At 45.7% G+C, this 26,563-nt stretch overlaps 1 protein-coding gene and 1 long non-coding RNA gene across 3 annotated transcripts in view; one reads left to right on the top strand and one right to left on the bottom strand.

Annotated features, from left to right (window-relative positions):
- LOC135904435 (uncharacterized) overlaps nt 1–26,563 on the bottom strand; it is a 75,570-nt gene that overhangs the window by 29,753 nt on the left and 19,254 nt on the right. The window contains exon 2 of the long non-coding RNA XR_010565115.1: nt 2,411–2,542. This is a non-coding gene — a long non-coding RNA (uncharacterized lncRNA). The remainder of the gene's footprint in view (nt 1–2,410; nt 2,543–26,563) is intronic.
- Nucleotides 2,438–20,902, top strand: LOC135904434 (xaa-Arg dipeptidase-like). 2 transcript variants are annotated; one of them, XM_065435243.1, is made up of 7 exons: nt 2,438–2,669; nt 4,787–4,932; nt 5,597–5,746; nt 8,333–8,474; nt 11,251–11,493; nt 19,104–19,391; nt 20,638–20,902. In XM_065435243.1, the coding sequence occupies exons 1-7, from the start codon at nt 2,438–2,440 to the stop codon at nt 20,658–20,660; spliced, it is 1,224 nt and encodes a 407-aa protein (XP_065291315.1). In that variant the 3' UTR covers nt 20,661–20,902. The 2 variants fall into 2 exon arrangements, with proteins under 2 accessions (XP_065291315.1, XP_065291316.1); XM_065435244.1 differs by having other exon boundaries at nt 19,104–19,419.

Here is a 26,563-nt window from a genome sequence, read left to right as displayed (position 1 = left end):
TGGGCACGACAAAGCCCATTGTTTCAGGACCAACTAAGGGCCGTCCAGAGGGCCCATGATGTCGCTGAAAGGCTTGGCCTGACAGTGCCAACGTGGGAGCGGCCCGCCTTGGCTTAAGAAGCCGAGCCTCCGGACCTCATTACAATAAATGTTTTCACACACACACACACACACACACACACAATCGGCTTCTGAGCGTCGGGTCGTAGGTTCGAAACTAACTACCGCCAACGCTTTTCATTTGGGATTTCTTTTCTGTTTTTGCATACATTAATTTCTTTATAGCGATTACCGAGGCGAAGTTAGAACGCAGGCGAGAGCTAATTGCGCCGAACGCGCAGATAACTCAGGCTTCCCAGAGCGAGGGTGACGAGGCGTCGTGGTGTTGACATGGTGATGCCCTCACGGAAAGCCTGGTAAGCCAGCAGGGGCAGCTCCCTTTCGTTCGCTCTGGATGGATGGATGTTATGAGCGTCCCCTTTGGAACGGGGCGGTGGGTTGCGCCATCAAGCTCCGTCGAGGCAACGCCACCTGTTGAGGCCAGCACCTCGTGTGACGTCGCAGCCAATGGACATTTAGGTGCCGTTTCGCTGCTACAGACGCCGGCGGCTTTTATTTCGCTCATTGGACCATTTGGTGCATTCGCATAAAAAAAAAGCTTTTTCCCAGCAGCTGGTGCACTTAAACGGTTGCTCCTAATTCAATGTGGCGAATTTCGTGTTCGCGTCGTTTCAGCGATTCCAAAATGCGCATCACGAGTATTTAAGTTGGAATAGAATCAGCTGAAGCTTCTTTCAACCGGTGCCCACATCACCGCGCTGAAGTGCGTTGCAGCTGCAGTAGTCGCGGTGCGGTTCGGAACAGAGCGACAGCTGCGGCCGATGTGACGCCATCGGGCGAGTACGCCCGTTTCCCGTCACTTTGCATTTACTGTTTGCGCTTGCTTTCCTTTCTGCACGTGTGCGAGGTTGTCGGTGGACGCTCTTATCTTACGACAATGTCTGAGTGGGAACCGGCACGGCTTTTAACGTTGCGTTACCTTAACGCGCATAAAAAAAATTAAATTAAGGGGTTTTTCGTGATTATCTGATTATGAGGCACGCCGTAGTGGAGGGCTCGGGAAATTTCGACCACCTGGGGTTCTTTGACGTGCACCTAAATCTAAGTACACGGGTGTTTTCGCATTTCGCCCCCATCGAAATGCAGCCGCCGTGGCCGGCATTCCATCCCGCGACCTCGTGCTCAGCAGCCCAGCACCATAGCCACTGTACAACCACGGCGGGTACGCGCATAACAGGGACGTGAGGGGTTTATTACTGCACATATTTCGGTACCTACCAAGCCCGCGACAATGAGCTATGCTATCAAGGAATTCGCTAATAGAACGATGCGAATACAGTACTGCAAAAGAATTAGCTATAACATGATGGACGGTAAACTTTGTCGTGAGGGGAAGGGGGAAAAGAATGTCGCTTATCTGCAATTTGAGCGTCCTTTTCAATCCGCATTCCGATCGCGGCTCTAGACAAGAATAGAGCAATAACTTTTTGTGGCGAAAGCCTTATATAATTCACGAAGCGAAAAAATCCGGTGTCTGTACGGCGTTAGCATCCGATGACACCAAACTCCACGTGACCAAGTGATGACGTCACGTTTCCGGCGCTAGACCTGCTTCGGCTCGCATTGCAGTATAGCCCGGTGGAGTGAATGAAGGTGAATTAAAGTGCGTTTAGATGGATTAAGGTGGGATAAGATCGGTAAAAATTAGAGCAAGGTGGGTTAAGGTAGAGCCTTAATTTAAGGTGAGAACTCTGAGAAGCCATAGTACTTTCGCATTCAAATCACGTCAGGATGCTTAAGTGACTCAACATTTTCGAATAAAAGCGACTGCCATCAGTTTGAACGGTCTCGAGAGCTTAACTGTGAAGTGCTCCCTCCGCTCTTACTTTTTAAAAACTTTTCCCTTTGTTACTTTTCGCAGAGTGCCGCTCATGAAAAGGACATGCCATCAGCTGTTCTTCTCGCAATAACAAAAAAAAAAAAGACTGTGCTAGAGCCGGGCTCATATGACAGCCGGCTCAAGTGCAGGAGAGTGCGTTCAGGAGAAAGAGAAACCGGAAACGGGAAGGATGTAGCCGTTTTGTTTTTGTCTGCCCGACTCACCATATGCTCCTATGCGAGGGCGCCAGCTCTGAGCTGTCGACTGTTTAAGCGAGCGTGCACCTTTTCGCAGACAGACACGTTTAGTCGGGGCAGCTTGAAACGGCTCGTGTTCGAACATAGAGGAGTGAAGCGGAGGCATCAGCGAAATTGAAAGTGTCAGGTACTACCTAACGACTTCTATCCAGAGCCATTCTGCGAGGCTGCAAAAGGAAAAGAATTGATCAACCTATTTTACACCCAGATTTACCTTGGAATATTACTCTAGCGTTCTGTCATGTCCGTCGAAGACTTGACGCCTCTCGTGGAGAAGGTCGTAGAATGTAACGCAGAAGACCTCTGGCACCTCAGCCGTTTCTTGTGCGACAATCCGGAGCTGGCGCTGCAAGAGTTCAAGGCACACGACAAGATGTGTGACTTTCTGGAAGGCCGAGGCTTTGTGGTTGAAAGAAGACATCTCCTGGACACTGCGTTTAGGGCCGAGTTTCAGGCTCCCGGCGGAAGCGATGGTATGGTTTCTAAAGAGTCTCTTTTAGGTTCGTCAGCGTTTGTAGTGCACATATAACGTCTCTGCGTCGTCCGTGGAGCTTCGGTGCCTTTCGAGGAGCAGAGTTTATTTACCGCGAGGGTATATAACCGAGAATGTCGATGCTGTTTAGGGCTATATCTTGAATTCGAACCGCGGGCTGCTTTCTTTGGCGTGTAAAACTTATTGCCTTTTTCGATTACCCCAAAGAGTATTTTCAATATATCCCTTACAGGTTTAAATATGAACGCAGAAGTTTTATGACGAAAACGGCATTTTGGCTGCGGCCAAACAGCACGCTCCTCCCATCAATCTACATAATATAGATGCGAAATGTGTAACTAGGGTGGTGTGGTTAATTCATTGTAAAAACGGTGCACCAGCGGGCGAAAGGCTGACGAAATAGACGGACAAAAGCGCTGTGCACAATTAAGAGGGACCGACGAACTAAAGATGCACCGAATCAAAGCCTGTGACCGGTCCATGTTGTAGTCCATTGTGAAGATGCACTTGTGTTGATCAATTCTGTCGGTCTTCGGTCCGCTGATGTGCAGTTCTTACGATACAAGATATAGTTGGTGCTACTGGTTATGAGGCAGGCCGTAGCAGGGAGGACTCCTGAATAATTTCGGCCAGCTGGGGTTCTTTGACACACACCCAAATCTACGTACACGAGCGTTTTCACATTTCACTCTCATCGAAATGGGGCCGCCGCGGCCGCAGACGAAGCCACGACCTCGGGCTGAGCAGCGCAGCACAATAAGCACTAATCGACCACTGTGGTTTAGCCTGGAAAGCATGCATGCAAGCATGCATGATGTGCATGCAGACATCCACCACGGGGCCCACAGGAAAACCCGTGAATAGAGATTTGCCGTCGAATCACGGCAGACTGCCATCGTCCTCCAGAGTGATGTGGCACACCCTGTCGATAAGATCGCGCGATGTTGCGAATAAATGTTGGCGCCATTTCCCACGACAACGCATTTCAACTGGGAAACGCATTTCAGCTGGCCAGACAGCCTGCAGAAGGGATATCTCGTGAATTACGCAATTGGTCGCATCGCGGAGTTACGGACGTGTGCTTTTTATGCGTTGCATATTGCAATCACTCAGTTCAGCCCTTGGGCGCGGCCGAGCAGCCACCATTGAGGGTATGAGCCATTGTTCATTGCTGCGCGTCTCATATGTGGGTCTATTCTCTTTTAAGTTTGCTATGTTTGTTATTAAGTTGCTTCTATTTTTATGCGTTGCATATTGCAATCACTCAGTTCAGCCCTTGGGCGCGGCCGGGCAGACACCATTGACCTTTAGCGCAACCACGTCGCGTGACGTCACGACAGCCGGAGGAAAAGCTGGGCCCCAACTCGCGCAATATGCAACGCATTCTTGGCTTAACCAAGCTAAGCCTGGCCATTTCTTTAGGAAATCGGCACGGAGCTGATGCTGAGTGGTTGGAGCAAAGGGGCGATCAATAAAGAGCGTACGTCTGTAAAAAAACCTGTTGAGGGTCATCGCGATCGGCGTTCTATTATATTAGAGTTTACTCCAAGGGGCTGTTTCGCAAGCACGGGTTAAAATGCGCGAACGGGCCACAAACTGAGGTATACCAAAGATACGAGTAGCTACTTTTCAAGATGCAAGTAGCTGGCAATCGAACACGCCGCTGCTAAAGTTGTGACGGTGTACAATTGTTACAACTATAACCCGCGTACACAGCAATAACGTGTCGCCACTGTGTTATAAGTCAGAAATGTCGACAAGACATTGTGTGAGAAGCGCAAAAGGGCGATACGCAACTTGCATCAATAAAGTATCGCAGGTTTTCGATAAGACAAAATACTTAGAAGCGAGTGCCCTCATTTTCACAGAGCTTCGAGGGCGAGCATACTAATAGATACATTTAACCTGGAACTATTGGCCAAACCGCGGAACCCGGAAAAAAGTAAAGCGTTTAAAAGCGAAGTTTCTTCTTAGCCTTGCCGATGATGGAACAGTTGTATACCGTTTAATTAACCACTTCGCGAAATCTTCGCTTCACCCAAATTACGCCGTCGGCGCTGGGTCTGCATAACGCCTTTTTCACTGGACCTCATCCAGGTCCCACGGTAGCCATCATGGCGGAATACGATGCCCTGCCGGACATCGGCCATGCCTGCGGCCACAACTTGATAGCTGAGGCCGCAGCCGGGGCTGCCATCGCCGCCATGGAAGCCATGAAGAAGAGCTCCACCGCCCGCGGCAAGGTGTGTAGTTGCCGAAGAAAACACACAAAATTTCAACATTTTTCATTTTGCCACACCATTTCATTCCGGTGCCGTATGGGTTCTATACACATATATGAAATTTCGATTGGGATGGAATAAAAAGAAAACTATGAAACTACCAACTTTCGGATTTCGTTTTGAACACAATTTTCTGAAATGCCATGGATAGGGAATTCCAAAAGCCACTCAATAGGAAATGCTCCCATGGTGGCCTCTCTACGAAAGTGTATTTTTTGACGTCAGTCAACGAGCATAGAAGCATAGCACTGCGTCACTGGGATGCCGCTAGGCTAGGCAGGCTGCTGCTGCTGCACGCGACCTCGTGTACGTGGTATCGCACGACGGTAACACTTATGCTAAGTCATTTCATTAGAGTGCCCGTGCGAGTAAGGTGACAGAATGGAGCTGTTCTGCATTAGTTATCTATGCAATAAATACTTCGTTACAACCTGTGCGACAGGATGAAATACAAGATGAGCGATCCTTCGGAACAATGGAACAGGCGGCTGAAACAGAAGGCGCTCGTCTGTTCAATCGCTCACCATGTGCTCGGTCTCGTCGCGCAGTTTGAACCAATGCACTCGTGCCAACCAGGCCAGCTATCAACCTGAGCAAATATAGTTGACCAATCACTTTCTCGCAGCTTGTCGTAATCGGCACGCCGGCAGAAGAGTGTAAAGGCGGCAAGGAGATGCTCGTGCAGAGGGGCGCCTTCGAGGACATCGACGTCGCCATGATGGTCCACCCGATGCCTCAGGACACGCTGAGACTCGCCCTCACCGCGTCGCAACAGGTCCGTCAGAGCGCATGCGCGCCCACGATACAGGGTGTGGAGCATAGAGTTTCTCACTATATTACCTAGAGGGAAATCTGGCGCTGACGCGCTGTGGTATGCATGGGAATGTCGGTATATTGTGACTTCGGATTGGCATCGTTCTCGGAGAGCCAGGACTCCTTGAAGACGCGCTTGGCAAGCACCGGTCCGTCTGTCACAATGATTCATTTTCTACTAAAACAGTACGGGAAAAGCCGTTTTGGTTCTATTATTACGCAAAACATGTTTTGTTTAACTATGAGAACTTGTTATTGCGTGTACGATTATATGATACGTAAAAAGTATCAGAGGGCCGTTAAAGTTGGAGGACAGACGACAAGGTTCGCGATTGCTTTGAAACAGTTTGTCGTCTGTTCTTGCTTTTCTTCGCTTGGTCATGCATTGTAGGTGAGTAAAGATGCAATATGCGTGAATGGAAACATTTTATAAAGATGTTACTTTGAGAACGCGTTATTTGTGCAGCCATATGCACGCTTTAGACGAAGCCTCGTACAACACCAGCCAACACGAGCCTCGCAGACACATATACCGTCATTCCCATGACGGCACGGTGCCCCCTTAAGAAACTCCCATAGACGGCGGCGCCAGATTTCCCTCTAGGTGTTATAGTGAGAAACTCTATGGTGTGGAATGAGGACGGAGCGGCACCTGGTTGCCCGTTGATATTTTGCTGCGCAAGCGTGACTATCGACGCTCTCACCCGACGAGTTGGAATGAGGGGGGGGGGGGGGAGGGGGAGTGTATCACCGCCTCTGTACACTGGCGGTCACTGCTATTCAACGCCTCTAGAGGATTCACAAAGCTGGATCCACATCACTTGCCGAATCACTGATTCGCTCTGCAGTCGAGCGTGCCGTGGCTGAACCGCTACAAATCTCGACACTAACAGCTCGCCTGTTGCGTCCCTGCGCGCGACGTGATTCGGTGTCATTGAGCCACGTGATGTTCGTCCGCGGAATTTGGTCAGTTCATGTAAATAAGGGGTAATTCCTTAACCGGACATTTATAGCGCCTGTTTTAGGTCACCGTAGTGAAACAGAGTTTGCGTAATGTTCCTAGATTTGCGACGCGGTCTGCGAAACACGTCGCGAACAGAAACGTCTCATCACAGGTATACCGGCGTTGAAAAAATAAATAAGACGGTAGTAAATTGAGAAGGAAGCTAAAGAACTGAACGGGCTACCGGCCCTTTATAAGTACAGCCGGGAAATATTTATTTAGGGACAGAACATTACAGGGTGATCATTTTTAAGTTTTACGGAAATTTTAGACACCGCCTGTGGCAGATAGCATAATTCTTATTTTAGACACCGCCTGTGGCAGATAGCATAATTCTTGACCTTGAGCTGGATTATTAGGAGAGGCGGACATTACTAGCAGGAGAAATCATAGCAAATATTCGACTAAATAACAAGAAAATGACTAATTAACTTCTTAATTACATTGCGGCACATATTGCAATTTACGAATTGTAGCCGGCGAGCTTGCAAGACACATCCACTTGAAATAAATTTCCTGAATGACGCCAGTTTCGGGATATTGTTTCCCAAAGTGTGGAGCTGAATACATGGGCCGTCCGGTTACTTTCGTGCTTCGATGCGTAAAGGAGCATTTCGTTAAAGAAAGTAAGTGGAACAACAGTGCATTTCCATGGCAAGTTTGATGGCGCTTATCGCCAAACTGGCGTCATTCTGGAAAGTCATTCTAAGTGCATACGCGTTGCAAACTCAACGGCTGCAATTCGTAATTAGCCGTATGTGCCATAAAATAATTAGCTCTAAATATAATTAGTCAGTTTTCGTTAATTAGTGGAATATGTGTTACGTTTTTCGGGCAAATAATGCCCACCTCTATGAATAATCCATCTCAAGGAATAGAATTACGTTAACTGGAACAGGCTATATGTAAAATTCCATAAAACTTTAAAATTATCACCCTATACATGCATCCTACATACTGGCACTCACAACGTTAGCAATATCTTGCCATTACGTTTCACGTCATTAAACGTTGTTCATTAAAATCGCAAAAGGAGCATCAGGCATAAATAATAAGTTCGTATAAACGCAACAAAAAATTCTTAGGAGAGTGCGGATGATGATAGCTTACAATGAAAATGCTGGCTCCCTCATCAACGTAGCGTGTTCCACCACGCACCTTCTGTTGTTTTATGCCTACTATGAGGCCTGGATAAAATTTGTCATACTTTCGCTCCAATTTTATGTATCATAGCCCGCACTCAGGGATGGGTTTAATTATTGGAGAACTATTCGAAAATTACCCCTATTTACGAAAAGTGATTGTACGATTTGAAGACCAAATCGAATAAAACAATATGCGATTCGTTATTCGAAAGTTTCGAATATTCACACAGCCTTACGGCATTAAAACTACAGGTTGAACTATTGTTGATTCAGCTATACTGTGCAAAAATCATTCAAAAGTACGTTGATGATGGTAGAGTACTGAACGACCATGCTATGACTTTGTGAAGCAAGGCGACGGCAAACGCTCGACGCATGGCGCATTCACTTCCTGCCGCAGATAACCGTGAGCTATCAAGGCAAAGCGACCCATGCTGCCGCGTGTCCATGGGAAGGAGCGAACGCGCTCGACGCAGCTGTGGCCTCGTACGTTAACGTAGCGCTGCTTCGACAACAGACGAAGCCTTCCTGCCGAATACACGGTAAGCACGTACCCGGCTGTTACCTTATGCTCAACACAACACGTGTTCATGGTCACGTGGTGCGGCCATGAACGAAAGAGTGCCTTTGAGAGAAGGCAAAGAAAAAAATTCCGGACGTAGGCCTGGCACGCTGCTGGCTCACACACACCTATACAATATTACAATCACAAGTAAAAACTGCGATAAAGAACTTGTTCAGTATTTATTCGAGAAATTATGCTGGAAAGGCCACTCTATATATTCATACACGAAGCAATGGAGAATATGTATTCATAAGTGCTCTTTTTTGTGCGTCTGCGAAGAGTGGAAGTACATTTCCATCACAGTTTGTAAAATGCCCTGCTTTGCAAATACCACTACTTGGCTTGTCTTTTGTTGCTTGGAACGTCCAGCAATCAAGGGTGAAAAAACCAGGAGTAATAGAAAAAAATGCAGGCGAAAACCATCTCACGATGAACGCCGACGTTAACGCGATTATCTAGTGACAAATCATATTGACGCTCTAGAGACGCGCCATGTATGAAGTGTGCATGCGGCCCGGTTGCTCTCTCGAGTATCTTTCTGGGCACGTCGCGCCATCTCGCGACGCCGACGTGAAGTTGTGGGCGACAGCGAAAAATGCGCCAGCCTGGGCGGAGTCAACGCCGTTTTCAGACAACCATTGTAAGACATGACATCACTGGTTTCCCTGGTGTGTAGGGATATAGAGAAGAGATGATATTTAAGGAGCCATTTTGTGTCTTCTGTACCCTAATAACACGTAATGTGGCTCTGATAATAATAATAATAACAATAATAATAATTTAGATCAATATACAACATGATTATGCGACAGCGTGTGGATCCTTAGCCACAGGCTAGTTATGAATCCATGCAGTTTATATATATATATATATATATATATATATATATATATATATATATATATATATATATATATATATATATATCGAATGAATCATACACAGGTGCACTTATTTTTGCATTAAAATTCCCAAAGCTTGTGAAAAGCAAAGCAATAAAAGAGAAAAGAAACCAATATACAATCGTGCTCGGACTCTTGTGAAAATGTAAATACAACTTTTTATTGTTCCTTAGACCTCCTGTCCTAGAACTCCTGGTGGGGTACATCGCGGTGTTCGATCTGTTGAATGCATTGGAAGGGGAGATTCCAACGTGTGCTCCGTTCGATTTACACGTGGTGTCAACTCGCGGGCGACATTGATCTTCCCGAGAAGGCCGGCAACTAGAATTGTCACGAACATGGCAGTTACGGACGTTGTTGAGAATGAGCCATACTCGTCTGTGCTCTAATTGTGCAGTTGCAACGCATACTTCTGTAGCCTGGTTGGTGGCAGGTAGCACCTGTCCAGTCCGTGCTAACAAGCACCAAGCCAGTCAGGTCAATCTGCAGGCCACCCGTAGTTTCCTAGCGTAGCGCAGTACGGGGAACGCCTTTTTGGAGATTTCATCTGGGACGCTGGCTCTTCCATAGATAGCAGCGGAGATGGTCGCCGATATCCAGGTACTCTAGGCCTCCTGAACTGCTTGGTTCGAGAGCCATTTGAAGGGTCTTTAGACGACAAGGAGCTCGATGGTTGAGGGCATCTTCCATGATGGGCACCGCGCAATAGAAGTGGCCCAAGCCACTCTGGGCGTCATCAAGGAAGCTGGTGGCCCTTCAGATCATATCGAGGCACCGGCCGGGGATTACCTCCATGACCTTAACTAAGGTTAACGACATCAGTCGATACTATGGCACCGCGTCTTCTGGCTTCCTTGCTCGAGGATTGTGTTGTGGCACGCCTCTTCCGAAGCGTCACCATGGTGACGAGTTCTTCCCCTCATTTCTCAGAGAGGCTGATTGACACCAACGGAAATGTCTTGCATCCACGCAAAACAGGGTGAGGCAGCCAAGACATAGCGTTCAGAGAGAAAGACCTTGTATCCATGGAATCCTTGTATTTTGAACCGACTTCCCTCCTGAAGTAAAAGAATATGACGCGGGTGGCGTCACTACCCGCCCCGCCTTCTTAGGCTCAAATGTGAACTGGCCAGCCTGCGTCTTCAAGGTCATCTCCTTGTTAGAGGAGAGAGGCGCCACCGGCCGACTCAGTCGGTCCAGTGGGCTCTAACCACTATTTGACAACTACCTGCTACTTGTAATGGATATATAAATATGTATATAAAGCTCTTTCCTACGGTTTCTTCTCCAAGTCCGAAACCGCTTCTCTCCTAGATTACAACGTAGGTATCAGTCCTGGGGTCCCAGAATCCAACTCCGCAGCAGTTGGTGCCAGCGGTGGGATTAAAGACCCAAGTCCCAACCATTAGTGGCTGCTGTGGAATGGAAGAAGCCCATATCTCTGCAATGAATGGCACATGGTGGGATTGAGAAACCAATATGTCAGCAATGGGATCGATCATTACTGTTGACCAGCCTCATGAATCGGCGCTACCGTGCCAGACCGCGTAAGTCTTGAAGAAACGCAGCCGCTCTGCGTGATCTTTGTTTCGCAGCTGTCTTTTGTTTGTTTTAAGGCGCAAAAGTGACCGAGGCTGTGTTGCATCAGCTCCAAGACAGGATAGAAAGCCTTACGTGAAGTTATATAAGCGATTTCAGTTTCATTGCATTGCCCGAGAGCTTCCTTAAAAAGCCACATTCTTTCAAGAAATCAAAAACTGTAGCTGTGAAACAAGTGCGTTTCCCCATCGACTTTCTAAAGTCATGGTGATAACTGTATGCGTAATTCCGACGCGGTATCCCGTGACACAGGTATCATCACTGAGTCGGGAAGCTATTGCAACATCATCCCAGACACAAGTAAGCTGATGTACCACATCCGGGGGAATACGATCGACGAACTTCACGAGCTGGTCTCCCGAGTCGAGGACTGCTTCGAGGCAGCGGCGAAAGCAACAAACTGCACCATGACGATGACGAAACATGTCACGTACAAGGATCTCATCTGCAACGTGAACCTGTTGAAAGTCTACAGAAAGCATGGCCAGAACCTTGGTAAGTGTGTCCCAGATCCCAACCTGCACCTAAAAAACAACGCAGCACTGCGGTCATACAGAGCCGCAGGCTGCAATATTCTTTCGTCGCCAGCCAAGGAATAGAGTAGAGATGGCGCGAATGCTGGGCCCAATTTACTGTGCCTTGTCTATTTATTTTGTAAACGGGTGTAATTCAGCTGTTCAGCAGGCAGCATTAGGCGTAAGCTGGCAGTCAAGTGAGACAAAGCAGGAACAGCTAGATGCCCGAGTAGCTCACATTCGTGCCAATCACTGGCGACCCGACTGGCTCACTGCAGGTATCGAATAGACGATCTGACTCGATTTGTCCGTGCGCTCTTCTTCATAGCAATTTATTCATACAAGTATAGTCAACCGCAAATGTTTACGGACCACGGGATCTCAGAAAACGTTCAATTACCGAGTAGCCTTTACCAGCAGTCAGTAAAACCGAACATCACAACGTTGTTCACATATACAGGTAGAGGCTGTAAATTCGAATACTAGGCTGTGTTGTGAGGCTTCGCAAATATTGAGTTTTTTCTCAGATATCGCGTTCGGTGAAATTTTGTGGTTGACTGTACCTACAGCGCCAAAATGAGGCATTATTGTAGGAGGAGGGAGGATATGAACTAAGTGCAATAAAGAGAGGCATCCGAATAACATTGTTTGGCACAGCACAGGGGATCAGTTTTGATATTGAGACACGTGTTCTTGCAGCAATGCAAAAAAAAAAAAAAGAAAGAGGAAGATAGCGCAGTGACGATACATTCTGGTAATGATTTCCACTCTTGTATGGTATGGGAAAAAAGCATATTTGGAAGCGTTAAGAAGGCAGTTCTACTGGCGTACTTTCAGAACATGATCTATTCTTGTTTACAGGTAAATTGAATCGTTGAGGTATTTTTGTTTAACTACAATTATATTATCAAAGATGTTGTGAAACAGAGAGAGTAGCATATATATTTGCTTCCTTGTGAAAGCAAATGCCTTCTCTATATGCGAAGACCGTTTCGTGAAATCGTAATTGACCGACACAAAACCAAGCTGCTCGCTTCGGGATGCACTACAGTGCTCCGCACATGTTTTCGTTGCCGGATGCCAAGCGGCACATGCGTACTCAGGAACTTGGCGCACATTATTCATATAGAGTGTTTCCTTCAATTTGATGCATGCACCTCGAAAGCTTCTTCAGTTTCAGTTTCAGTTTCAGTTTCAGTTTATTGAGCATTTGAAATGTTTTACAGAAGTAACTCTAGGAGGTCCCATAGTCAAAGACTGAGGAGGGACCTCCAACAAAAAATACATAGAAAAAGTTTACTTAATGCGGTTAACAACAGCAGTAGCAATCCTAGGTACAGTAAGTATTAACAAACAAAGTCGAGTCATAGTAATAACAACAAAGGATAAACACGAAAAGCAGATCCAAGGAGTATTATTTGACATACAGAAGCGTAAAAATTATACAACACAATCACTTTCCCAAGAAGTGGCGACGAATTTTTCTCTTAAATAAATGAATGGAAGGAGATGATTTAATGGAGGGTGGTAGTGAATTCCATATTGATGTTGCTAAAAAGTTCGCGGTAAGTTTGCCGTAGTTAGTCCTTGGTTGCGGTAGGAGGTAGTTATTATGGTGTGAAAATCGAGTGCCAGTGAAATGGGGGGTTTGGTCTTTTGATATCAACAAAATTGGTAGTTCTCCTCGACAAAATTTATAAGTCAGGACACTAAGACAACATTTATTTAAATCCACTACGGACAGAATATTATATGTGCGGAGTAATGGCAGAGCACTACATGAAAAATGGCTGTAACTTATTATTCTCAGAGCTTGGTTTTGTGTGTGTTGAAGGGGTGCCAAGTGAGTTGCGTAAGTATTACCCCAAGAAGAAATGCAGTAAGAGATGTGGCTGTGAATAAATGCGTAGTAGAGTGAAATTAATATACGTATAGGAAAATATGGGCGGACTTTGATTAGTATTCTGATACCATATGCTGCTTTACGCGTTAATAATGATATGTGATTTGTAAATTTTAAATGACTGTCCAGTTCAACTCCAAGAAATGTTGCATGGTCAACAGCCTGAAGCGAAGTCGAACCAATGTTAATGCATGGCTTCTCCTGTACACTTTTTTGCGCGGATGAAAAAATTACAAATTTCGATTTAGTAGCATTAATACTTCGCAAGACATTAGGCACTCCGCTGACCTTCGCTTGCATATACAGAACGGGGGCGTTACAGGACAACTTTTTTTTTTGTCAGAACTACACCGAAATATTTGTATTAAAATACAGCAATCTGTGGTATACCTTCCAGCAAATATTCAGCAGCAAAATGGCGTTTCTTTTTTTGGGAACTAATAAGTTTGCATCCTGAAATATTCAAGTTCATGTACCATGTACGGCACAGTGAGCATGGCATCAACACCCTTGTGCAGATATTCAGCAGCAGTTGCCAAACTGACGTAACGATAAACACAACCTTCATCCGCTTACAACCAAATCTGACTGGAAATGTGGTTAAATTAACTTATGGGGTTCTACGTGCCAAAACCATGGTCTTATTATGAAGCATGCCGTAGTGGAGGACTCCAGAATTATGGATCACCTGGTTCTTTAACGTGCACCTAAATCTAAGTACACGAGCGTTTTCGTATTTTGCCTCCATCTAAATGCGGCAGCTGTAGCTGGGATTTGATTCCGCGACCTCGTGCTTAGCAGCCTAACACCATAGCCACTAAGCAACCACGTAGAGTTGGAAATGTGGTTAGTGAGGTCATTAATATAGCTAAAAAAAGCAGAACGCCAGAAACCAGAACCCCACATAACGCCCGGTAACGTACTAACTGGAGATGACATCACGCCATCCAGAACAACGCGCTGCTTCCCTTCAAACAAGTGACTGGATCCAAGCTAAGAGGGGGCTGGGAATGCTGAGAAATGACATTTTCTGTAGTAGCATTGTTTGAGAAACAGAATCAACAGCAATACTAAAATCGGGGAAAATACGATCTAGCTTATTACCAATAGTTTAATGGAACACAGGTCATTGACGTTTGGTTTGAAAACAAATACACAATTGAAATAGAGGAAGAAAGCGTAGAACCAACTGGCAACTGGCAGGAAGACACGGCAAAAATCCCGTTGACGACTACGTGGATAAGGTCAGGTTATTTTTGTATTATTGTCGCATAATTACCTGATATTATTTAAACAACTTCACAGGGAGGAATTTTAATAGGAACTTGAGCAAGGCGGTAATTCGGACTAATTAGTCTGTCGTACTTGGATCCTCAATAGCGCTGAAAAGACAGGGACAGACATAAAGAACGAGGACACATAGCAGCGTGTGCTTTCGTGTCTACGTCTGTCTGTTCCTTTACCGTTATTTAAGATCACAATTAAATGAAAAAAGTTGCAGAGCGCTCTAGGAGGCTGAATTCAGCAGTACTTAACTTTCCCTCGTTGGCAGTGCATTTTTTCCGTGTTACATAGAAAGCCCTCGAAATATGATGAAAATCGCGAGACTAACCCTTTCCGCGCAGTGATTGTGGTATTCGCAAACCGGCAGCCCGTGAACGACCAAGGCCTTTAACCGAGTGCACTGTCGCTGTGAAAGCTGAAAGGCCAGTGACGTAGGAGTTGGCTACGAAATTCACCACAGCGATCGGTTTTGCTTGGGCTGTGCAGGCAGTAGGCGTGACGATTCATGGTGGTAACAAGAGACGGAAGAATGTGAAATCGTCGCTGCCTAAGTATGGTGATGGTGATGATGATTTAGCTTGGCATCCACTTCAAAACTGGGTGACGACAAATGGTCACCCAGCCTGCTTGAGTTAATCAGGTTTCATATGCATCTTTTTTTTCCCCTAGCATTATGCATAGCTATCTTTTATCTTTGCTATTCATTTAAACCTCTATCTCTATATTTTATGGTTATCTATGCCTATATCGACTCTGGCTCTATTTTTTCCTTGCTTTACTCTAAATACCCTTAACGTCTGTAGCTGCTGATCCCTCGACTGCTGATCTGTTAATGCTTCCGTTCGCTGTGAATGCCAGCGCTTCTGGAAGCTGAACGTTTCTTACGGGTCTTGCTGAGAGAACACATTCTCAGCGGCAATGCCCTCTGGGATAGAGGGCGCCATTATTTCCGGATAGACTAGCTACTGCTGCCCAGCATCTGCGCAGTCAACGTGGTATGACTACTCTGTGCGATACACGAGATAACTTAATCAAAGCGCACTAAACAAAGTGCGGACCTATGTGCCCTTCCACAGCGATGTTTGAATACAAACGGACCATTAAAGTAAACGTTTTATTTATCTCGAGCCCAAGCAGCGGTGAACGAGACCAGGTGAAATTAGAAAAGATTTGCTGGAAACAAGGCGAAAGTACAAGCGGATATCATAAATAACATAATATCACGAATGAAACTAACATGCTCAAAAACAAATGCAAAAAGAGGAAAGAAAAAAACAACAACAAAACATCAGTGGTGACTTGGCAGTGAATGCGAGATAAATGCATTAGCATTACGTCGCACCTGTTTGATGTCCCGGATCCATGATTTAAACAGCACTCACCCCCTTGCAAAGTGTTGTTCAGGAGCTCACTCGACACACGTCCGGTATACTTGAGGATCTAAGGGCAGCTGACAGCGTCCGGAGCAGACTATTGGCCTCGAGCTCCACCACTGGAAAAGCTGGCGCCACCGTCGGCGTGACGTGCTAGGAGGGATCACGTGGGCATAGCGGCCACGTCGTCTGCTTCGGGCGCGCCGAAGCGAGCTGAAAACGAGCTTAAATTCCCTCGTACGCTGCGGTTTTCATTTAGTGGCGAAATTTTCACGCTTCGAGTGTCTCCTCTACAACGCTTGAAAGCACTACAATAGGTAGTGGCTGCCTTTGAAGGCGCGCGACATGGTAGGCTACTGCTCGGTGCCGCAGAGCCGGACGCACGTAACGGAGGCCGGTGTCAACCTTATTCGCACGTAGCCGCAGGACAAGAAGCTGTGTGAAGCTTGGCTCGCGAAACATAAAACCGGCAAACAGACATCGGCTACAACTCGGGTATGCAGCAAGCATAGACGCAAGGAAGATTTCTGCTACGGCGCCGGGCCTGCGATGTTCTGGAAACGCGCACTGAGACGCTCGCCCGAGTCCGCTGCCCGACTAATGTCATGACGGTTTAGTCTATGAACTTGTCGATACTATAGATACTGGCAAGTTCAGTGGAGTGGAAAGGCAGCGGTAAGAAGCACATTTAAAGAAAGCATGGCATATGGTCATGTTTGTGTTATGAATTAATGCGCTGGATTACAAAAAAAGGAGCAGCGGGAAATTGCACGCTGAGAACGCCGATAAACATACAGTGCGACGCAACTAGAGAAATAGTATTGAAAGGACAAAGAATTTAGAAGAAAAAAAGATTGAATCGTCGCGACGGCACATCACAGTCCCGTAGGCGTCGAAGTCTCTACAATGAAATTATTTTTGAACAGCTCTGATAGCGCCCACGCAACAATGGTTGCTTGTATACTGTCAAATGCTCATATTCTGCGGCCTTAAGCTCATGGCACGGTGCGAAAACGCGCGCGCGCAGAAAGCGAAACAGTGCGCGGACAAGCATGCAGACGCGCAGTCGGTCGCTGCGAATCTGCGCGATCGCTGCATTGAGGCTTCATTCTATTACGCTCCATTTAGTTATACAAACACTATAAGAACATATTTCACATAGTTTGCTCTCAGCGTTTACCTACCTTTCACGCAAGAAGCCGGTTCGGGAGACTCCATCGCGGCGACCGCGCGCAGTGGCGTTCACTGTACGTATTCGGTAAAGAGATAGCGGCTGTAAACGATTGTGTGTTTTCAGTTTGCCCAAGATTATTATTTAGACAGTAAGAAACTTCTCTCGTTTCGAAAGTACTCACAGAAATGTCCGGGAGAGCTCACGCGTGGTGTTTTCAGTGAGCGCTGACAGCAAAACCTATGAGGAGCGCGCCACGTGATCCCTCATACTACGCCAGCGAGGCGCTTCCGATAGAGGGCGACTCCGTAACTCCTCGCCGCCAATATGTCTACGTATAGATTAGGAAGAAGTCACATGTACGAAAAATGCATGTTTAGTCGCTTACGTTTCGGTGGTTGCACGGCCATCGCCAGAGTAAAAGCCCAGGCTGTGCCACGACCGAAATGCAACCGGCTAAACAATCATTTTTTCGTATATGTGGTTCCTTTTTTCTAATCTACGTGCAACCGGACCTTGTGTTCACAGCTGCTTGCCTTGTGAGCTTTGGGTGTTCCACATGGAGAAGGTGACATTCCATGTCAGCATTCAAGTTTCCTAGCGGCATCTGTCTTTAATAACGTTACCGACTCCTCTTTGCCGCCTTGAAGAGCCAACCGAGCAGCGTCATCAGCGTATTCGTTACCTATGACGCCGCAGTTACTTGGAAGCCACTGAAATTTCACGTGGTGTCTTTTCTCAGCCAAGGTATAGATTAGTTCTCTAATCTCGAATGCCACTTTCACATGGAGTCGCCGCGGCAGGGCTGATAGCGAAGACTGCAGTGCTGCCTTTCGAGTACATGGACATTGACCATCTTTGAGGTTGTTCTTGGCTGACGAGACGAAGTGCAGCGACAAGAGCTGCACGGTTCCGCAGCTATCGATTTCGTTCGGTAACGCGTCTTAAAACTCATGGTGGTGGCTCTCGATGGGAAAACTATGGCTCCAGAGGAACACTTGGGAGTTGCTGATACATCATTATCAGCAACTCCCGTCGTGCTGTACGTGGTCGGCGTACCTCTCGTGCCAAATTAACAGAGAGTTGTTTAAGAGCAGGTGATCGCAGCTAAGATTTTTTTTTTCTGAAATCTGGTACACTGAAGTGCACTGCAGTTCGAGGCAAACACCACTGAGGAATCGATGGCTTAGTTGCGGGGTTGAAGCCTGATAGAAGGCGGGTGTAATAATCTGAAATCATAACAGAAAATGAAGCCTGCAGCTTTTCTGACGGTAGTGTAACAAGATGATGGGAACAGGCTCGGGCAATGTGCCTGATGTGCACTCAAAATTTCCACCAAATGTGTGTTTGTATTGATAGGTTCCGGGCGATTGCAACAGTCGCACCTTTTGATGCGAATTTCGGCAAACCAAGACAAACCAAGAGCCTGAGCTGGAATAACCTTTAGAGCACTAAGATTTGTCCTGCAAGTGTTGGCCTGTACAAGTAAACTGTATCTCTGAAATTCCCCAAGTTTTTCAGCCCAGAAAGATGAAAAGCTGGGAGATTGCTGTCAGGCGCTGTTTCAGGTAGCCACGTGAAGGTTCCACGATAGATCTTTATCAACGATTATGCGACGAAATCTGAGTCTTCTCATAAGAGATTATGTGACCATTTACAGAGAGGGCGTAGGATGTCATTGGTTTGCGAGTGAATACCACCAGTGCAAATTTGTCTGACCGAAGTGTCCCCATATAGTTCCGAGTACGTTCGAGCGAATGTTATCAATGTATATATTATTTAAATGGGGACAGCGCAAGGTCAAATTCCCATTTGTGCGCAGTAGTACTAACTGTTCTGTGCCCACGCGCGCCATACAGGCGTCAAATTCACGGACGCCGACTTGTCCTGCGCGGAGGTCTGCGGAGCCTCCACGGACGCCGGTAACGTCTCGCACGAGCTTCCCATCATTCATCCAATGTTCGCCATCCGCACCGAAGGCGCGAACCACACGGCCGCGTTCGCCCAGGGGGCCAACTCTCCAGAAGCCCAACCACCGACACTGCGGGTGGCCAAGATTATGGCACTCACAGCGCTGGACCTGTTTACCGACCCTACCCTGGTCTCCCAAGTCAAGAGGGAGTTCGCCGAGTGGAAGAACCGACAGAGTGAGGAAAGGCACTTGGCTTGATCGCTGTGAGGACGCAAATTGGCTCAATACGCATGGCCTGCCGCACGCGTGTGGACACGCGGAAAGCTGCACGCGTCGGACCCAGGTGCACAAATTCCAGTTTACACTGCGTCCGTGCGAGCAGTGTCAACCGAAATTTGTGCACCTGCGTATGACATGCGCAGGCTTCCACCTGCCCACACGCGTGCGGAAGGCATGCGGGATTTCGTGTGGATAGAGCGAGTTTGAGTCATAAGTCGCGGCGAAGGTGGAATCGGAGATTGTATTGTGGTTTAAAAGTATATGCCGGCAGGATCACTGGATCTACCACGGACATGTGGCTTACTCTGGAAAAACTTTCTGCGGGAAAGCGTGCGCACGTTAGAGCGCGCCTGAAGAAAAGAAAAAAAAGTCCCACGTTCGCCTACTCGTTAGTTTAACCTGGGGAATAGAAGACGTAAATACCTTATTTATAAATTCAGAATAAGACAAAACAGACCCTCAGCGTTTAATTTTACCTATCCTTATTTTTAACTTTCGCGTTTTGGCAAATGCACAATTATCGCAAGTGGAAGCTCGACAATGTAGCGTCTGTTCCAAAAAAACAAAGTGTGTTCTTGTACTGTCCAGCATTAGACACAGGGAACGCTGACAGCTAGGAAGCCAGCTTCGAGCCCAGGTAATGAATCCTTCTGGAAAAGATCTCCGCGACTTGACGCCACCTCGCGTAGACAAGAAAAAGGAAGAAAAAAAAACGCGCTATACTGCGGTAGTAGTAATAAATTTTATTAAACAAGCAAGCAGGTGAGATTCTTCTCCCTACTTTAACTTCTCTTACGTGCTAACACACGAAAAACCCTACGTAACTTATCTTCAGCGCACGAGAAAGCACGACTATGTTTGTCTGTGCACAGGCGAACTTTCCGTCGTGTTCCCAAACATTCTGCTCAAACGCCATCTTGTTTGGAGTTATGCGCTAATATTTCAAACTGTGAGCGCCCGTATTATATAAGTATTCCTTGTTTCCAATATGGTACGCGGCGCAACTACTGCTTTGGTGACTTACTTAACAGTGTTTTTTTTGTTTGAATGCAAAGCAAACAAGAGAAAATTAGCATTACGACGCAAAGAATGTCAAGTTTTGATCATGATCGAGAAATCTGAGCTAGTTTAACGTCTGGTTAATGCTGATGACATTTGAAGGACAAGTTGAACAATGCCATTTTCTTTGCGTCCTTACCCAGATTGCCAGAAACCAGCTGCTTAGGCACCCCCATTCCATCACTGCGACTGTGGAGACTTAGCGGCACAAGATAACACCACTTGACAGATCCAGAAGGTCTGTGTGCACAGACCGTCTACAGGAATGCACAGGCGATGACATACAACGAGGAATGGATCCGGCCTCTGGAGCATCGCATCTTAGGTTTCTATAGCAAGCCGCACTTATCCACCCTTCAACAGCTTAGCCTCGAGTTTTCCTTTTTTAATAAATTGTGTTGAGTCGAACTCATGTAACTTTGTTGAACACACCGGGAAACAAAATAAAAAGAAGGCAATGATTGCAATTGTCAGCGCTTTTCCAAATCGCACAGGTTTCGAACTGACTTATACCGCACAAAAAACGGGCAATAACTGATAACTCTGTCAACAACATCTTGAGAACCACAATTTTGAAGTGGTGGAAGGGCCATGAAAGCGACGGTTAACATGGAACCCGCATGGAATTCATTTGCAGCCTCACGGCTGCTTCTGTAGGTGTATTGCCCTTTTTAGTTTCATTAACGTATTTGTCAGGGCTTTGATTGCTTTTTTCTCCTTCCAGTACTGTTAATGGCGCAACGCGTGGCTACGATGGGGCCACAAATCGAGCTTCTGTTAAATAATTTAAATAATGGGCTTTAACGTCCAAAACTGTTCGACTGGTTATGAGTGGACCCGCATTAATGCTGACCATCTGGCCCGGCAATGATGAAAAGCTCTTACGTTATTGAGTCGTTCGTAAGAGCAATACCAGCCAATCCTAATGCAGGACTTATCATTAGCGAAGGCAGTCGGCCACTGGCAAATAGAACTTGCGAACGAAAAGCATTGTGAATTTGGCTCCTGGAGTTCATTAGAGCACACGCAAAAGCAAGGTACACGAGGGTTTTTTGCATTTTGGTCCCGTTTGAAACCCCGAGAGTTGAACCGACGACAACGTTCTCAGCAGTACAACACCATGGCCACTGAACTTTGATGAGGAGATTGCGTCATAAGCGACTGCGAAGTATTGTCACCTTGCAATAAGCTGACTTTAGGCCGTTCAACGTCGCAAACCCAGTGAACTTCACGAAATTGTCCTAGACACGAAGCCAGTTATAGAAGTGTGTGAATACATTAGGTTGCAACAGATTTGTAAGGTTACAATCGTCACTTTGCCGAAAGGACCCGTATTGAAGCCGATATCCTGCCAAAATGTGCACTCATGCCTCTGCAATTTTGCTGTTTTTCCTCATTTTCCTTGTGTCACCGATTTGAACTGCCTTACGAGGGAAGCAGCCGTGACGAGCTACAGATAAATATTAGCTAGGCGTTTATTCTTTTCGTCCCATACACCCTACTTTTCGCGAGATGTGCATTATTTCTTTCAGTCATTAGCGCAGTGTGGCTGCCGCTACAGCGAATCGAGCCTTATCTACAAAGGAAAGGGGAGATAAAGACAGGCACAGTCCGTATAGGACAGTTACAGCAAGGTCACTGATATATAGAATGACAATGTAAGTAATAAAATTAGAACTGTCGAAGCGCGTGGAAAAAAATACTGTACTGGGGAAACCACAAAATGGGTTCATACCAGGCAGATCGACGCTTACAGGATAATATGTTTGTATTAAGAGGAAGCTTTAACTCGGGCCCAACTCTGATAAGGCGTATTCAAATACATGTAAAACGCCAAAATGCTTTTCTGAGATAACTCTTGGACCTTTTTATTAAAACTTCTTGCATTTGAGAGATAAAGCTAAATTTTAGTGACTGTTGGAAGCGAAATTCAGACTTAGGGCCTGAACTAAAAGAAAAAGAACTTTAAAGAATTCGCAAGTCCGAAAAATATAGACGTACGAATTTCATAAATTAATAGCTCTGCATCAAAAACAGATATCGTGGTTTTGTAAACGGCATCCATTAGATCATTCAAAGAGGACCAATCCGATATGTGAATTTATATTTTACGTGAATTTCTTACGCTGTGTACAATAATTATGCAAATGCTGTATTTCCTTATTACTGAATTCATTTAAATTCACTTTTGACATATGAATTTTGTCTGTATTAGATGTGCTATTGGATGCAATTCACAGGATTGTGATATCATTTTTCATTGCTGAGATAGAGAGTTGTAAACTTCATAGTTTCGTTTTCTGAAAACTTCCAATTCTTGCCAATTTTTAATAAAAACTTGACTACCTAAATCAACAATTCGAAATCAACAGTAACTAGATTTTAAGTTTTTCTTCTGAATACAACAAACCTCGTAAAATTTGATGAAGTGGTTGCCAAGAAAAACATTCTCATTTTACATGTACTTAGATGAGAGGAAGCTTTAGCTCGGGTGCGTCTAACTCTTTGCACAGAGAATTCAGTAGCTCACAATATACCTTTATGGAGAGCATTTCTAGATATTAAGGGAGCCTACGACAGCGTATACAGGGAATTGCCATGAGATATTCTTAAGCTCGAAGGCACATATGACGATCTCGTGGAGCTTCTTAGGGACGTATATGGATACAACCGAGTATGAGTTGTATGGGAAGGTCGAAAATATAATGATGTGGAGGAAATTCACCAAGGCCGTAAGCAACTATGTCTTCTGTCTCAATTGTTTTCGCGCTTTAGGTTAAGGGCATAGAAAAACGGCTGGAAAACAGCCTATTAGGGTTTGATTTATCTCACATGCGTAATGGACAAATGGTGCAACAGAAGCTCCCTGGGCTGACGTATGCAGACGAAATAGTGCTACTAGCGGACAATAAAAGAGATTTTCAGACACTTGCGAATATCTGTGACAACGCAGCGACAAATCTACCTCTGAGGTTTAGCACAGAGAAACCGGGAATTTTGATGTTTAATAAAGGGACGAGTAATTATGTAACTCAACAACAACTCATACCAATAGTCAGGCAATATAAAAACCTCGACGTATACGTAAACCACGCAAAGACTTACTGAAGTACCCACGAAGATAATCTGCAAATAAAGGGGAAGCAGAATGCCGCAATAATGAAACATAGAACGCTTTGGGGCCTCAACAAATATGAGGTGGTGCGCGGAATCCGGGAAAAGGTAACGGTGCTAGCGCTAACGTTCGAAAATGCCATTCAGTTCTTAAAATCGAATATCTTGTCGGCGTTAATTGGAAGGTAACCAAAGGTCGGTAGCCCGGTTGAGTTTGGGAGTCCGCGGTAAAACCACAAATGAGGCAGTGCATGCCTCTTATGAAGTCGGAGAAGCAGAGAGCAAACGAAGTTTTGAAGAAACATTTAGGAACATGGATCAAAATAAATCGGTGGCTCAAGTGCACGAGTATCTGCACCTGAAAAGCATGGACACAGAATCGAGAAAGAGGTCAAGAAAGTTGGCAACCAAGTATAGGGTAACTGGAAGTGTAACTAGATAACCAGGACTCATCAAAAAGAAAGTGAAAGAAAGAGACAGTGAAATGGATGCAAGCAATGGAAAGAAAGAGGACCACAGATACAAGAATGAGAAGAATGAGAACACAGGAATGAGAAGATAGAAACTAGAAAGGAAACTCTGTACGTCAAAACGAAGTGAAGTGCTTTGCTCTTTAAGGCTCGAGCTGGTTGCCTAAGTCTCCGAAGTTAAATGCTTTTACCTTTACAGTTAACTCAGCTTATCGCGCAATTTTCCGTGCCTCAATACCTATATCGAGATACTTGAGCGTGTGTGTGGTTATATCTATATTATGCCATGTTGGAAACGCAAGGATGAATTGTTAAATTTTAATCGTCTAAGCCACCGTTTTATATGATAGGGTTTGAAAACAATACACCGGCAGAAATTAGAGGAAATATGAGGGCATTGTTGCCATGGAACGCTTGGCGACGAAACATGAGCTGTAGCGTTAACATAAGAATTTATATAAGGTATTTTGAAGCCAGCAAGACGAATTTTGATTTTGGGAAGTTAGCGCAAGGAAAACATGAGACTTGAAGAAAGGGACAGCACGAAGAGGTTGTTCGTGTTGTCCGACTTCAAGCCTTCTTCATCGATCAGTTATTTATCTAAATTAATTGAATATGTGTTTAAATTTCTCGTGCAAGTAAAGCCAGTCGGGAGGTTATCCAGACTGGCTTTAAGAAATGCCGCATATGCAAATGCACTCGACGGCACCGAGGACGACATTGTTCGGGGTGCCGAGAAAGCCTGCGAAACACCCGACGACGACGACTTCTGTGGCAGCGGCAACGAAGATGCACCTTGTGCCATCGACTAACACTATTTAGAAGCCGAGCTAAGGTTAAATAAAGGTCTGTCATGGTCAAAGGATTTCGTTTCATTGAAAAAAAGAAAAAGGTCGATCGACCTTGCTCGAATTATAATTTTTTTTTCATTTCTCGGCGAGTTCAATATGGTAGACATATCTGACGAGGTCGGCCTGCTTTTGAGTAAATACCGTAGTTGGCGTTGGCAGTATAGACGTATACGTGCGATTGTGGCTCTACGGTTAGGGGATCGGGCTTCCTTGCTGGTGGCATCGACTTTCAATCCCATCGTTAGCCACGTAATTCACCTTTTTTGTTTAGGTGTGAGCTATTCGGTAAGACAGCACCCAGCATCCACGATCGAGAAACTCCGGGAGAGTTCGCAAACGAAGCTTCGCAACAGATGAATCGGGCTTTGGGTGCACGTCCGAGAACCGATCTAAAGCTGGATCTGAATTAATCAGCAGCCCTTTCCACAGCGTGTCTGATAGAATGCGCGTTGCTTTGGAGCGTTAAACGCCCCACAATTTAATTTGAGCTCGGTTGCCATGGCGACCGAACTCAAATCACGGCTCTTTAGGTGGATCTATGTTACGTCATTTAAGCGCACGTCAACTGCCACTGTACCGGGCCGCTTCCAAAAATACAAACGCGCTATCGGAGAATGTTTAAACGTTCACAATACAACATATGATATACTTATATGACGGTGCATAGCCCTGACACAGGTGATTGTGCGGAAGTAGTGACCTAGCACTCATCGTCACTTTTAAACATCATGACGAATTTACTCACAACGAGCGATCCACCGAGAAAGCCCCTGCGTGCATGTATACGACTAAAATTCTCCTTCCCCTTCTCGCGGAAAAATGGAAAGTGAGTGGGTGGGTATGCAAGAAAAAAAAGTGAAGTAAAAAAAAGGCAGACTCAACTGCAGTTGACATTTACGTAGACCGAAGCATTCTTGGTGCGAGTGGCTCATGAAACATTTTGTGTGTGTGTATAAAGTATGGTTTTCGAGGTATAAATATCAGCATTATAGAGCGGTATGTTATAATAAGAAATGATTTTATTTGCAGTGAGTTAGAGACAGGCTGGATATTATATACACATATTTACATGGGAGTACCGCATGTATGCAGAGTCTTTTTTAGACACTACCGAATTTTTATAGAAAGGATATAAGCTCAACGAACGTGGTGTTATTTCATGCGAGTTCCCAGGCGAGGTGGACATAACTTTCCGCGAATAACGCGAGATTCCGAAGACTAATTCCCAAATATTAAGGTTTTTATTAGTGCTTTAGCGGCGGTTGAACGGCGAATTTGAAGAGAGGCACATTTTAAAGCACTCTCATTATTTTAGCTCTCGAATGTCGCACCTAATTCGAGATGTTTATCATCGAATTTCAACGGGAAATCCAGGCAATATCGAAACCGAGTGACGCGTGAGCGCAGATAAAGGCGGCTCCGCTATCTTATCGAGCTGAAACACCCCGTGGCGACAAGCGCGAGGAAGTCGGAAACCGAACGTCTCGGCCAGTTGCCGCAGCTGCTGATGCGTCACGCTGTGCTTGGCAAGCATGCGCGGCTTAAAAAAATTATGGGGTTTTACGTGCCAAAACCACTTTCTGATTATGAGGCACGCCGTAGTGAAGGACTCCAGAAATTTCGACCACCTGGGG

Source organism: Dermacentor albipictus, chromosome 7 (assembly GCF_038994185.2).
Source record: "Dermacentor albipictus isolate Rhodes 1998 colony chromosome 7, USDA_Dalb.pri_finalv2, whole genome shotgun sequence".
Taxonomy (NCBI): Eukaryota; Metazoa; Arthropoda; class Arachnida; order Ixodida; family Ixodidae; genus Dermacentor; species Dermacentor albipictus.
Note: the sequence above shows the minus strand (reverse complement) of the source record. Positions and strands in the feature narration are given on the sequence as shown.

Bases quoted from the DNA above. Each gene is read 5' to 3' on its own strand.
- LOC135904434 (XM_065435243.1), top strand. From the start codon at position 2,438: ATGTCCGTCGAAGACTTGACGCCTCTCGTGGAGAAGGTCGTAGAATGT. The intron at 5,747-8,332 runs GTCCGTCAGAGC...TTCCTGCCGCAG, and splicing joins CCCTCACCGCGTCGCAACAG to ATAACCGTGAGCTATCAAGG. The intron at 8,475-11,250 runs GTAAGCACGTAC...CCCGTGACACAG, and splicing joins GCCTTCCTGCCGAATACACG to GTATCATCACTGAGTCGGGA.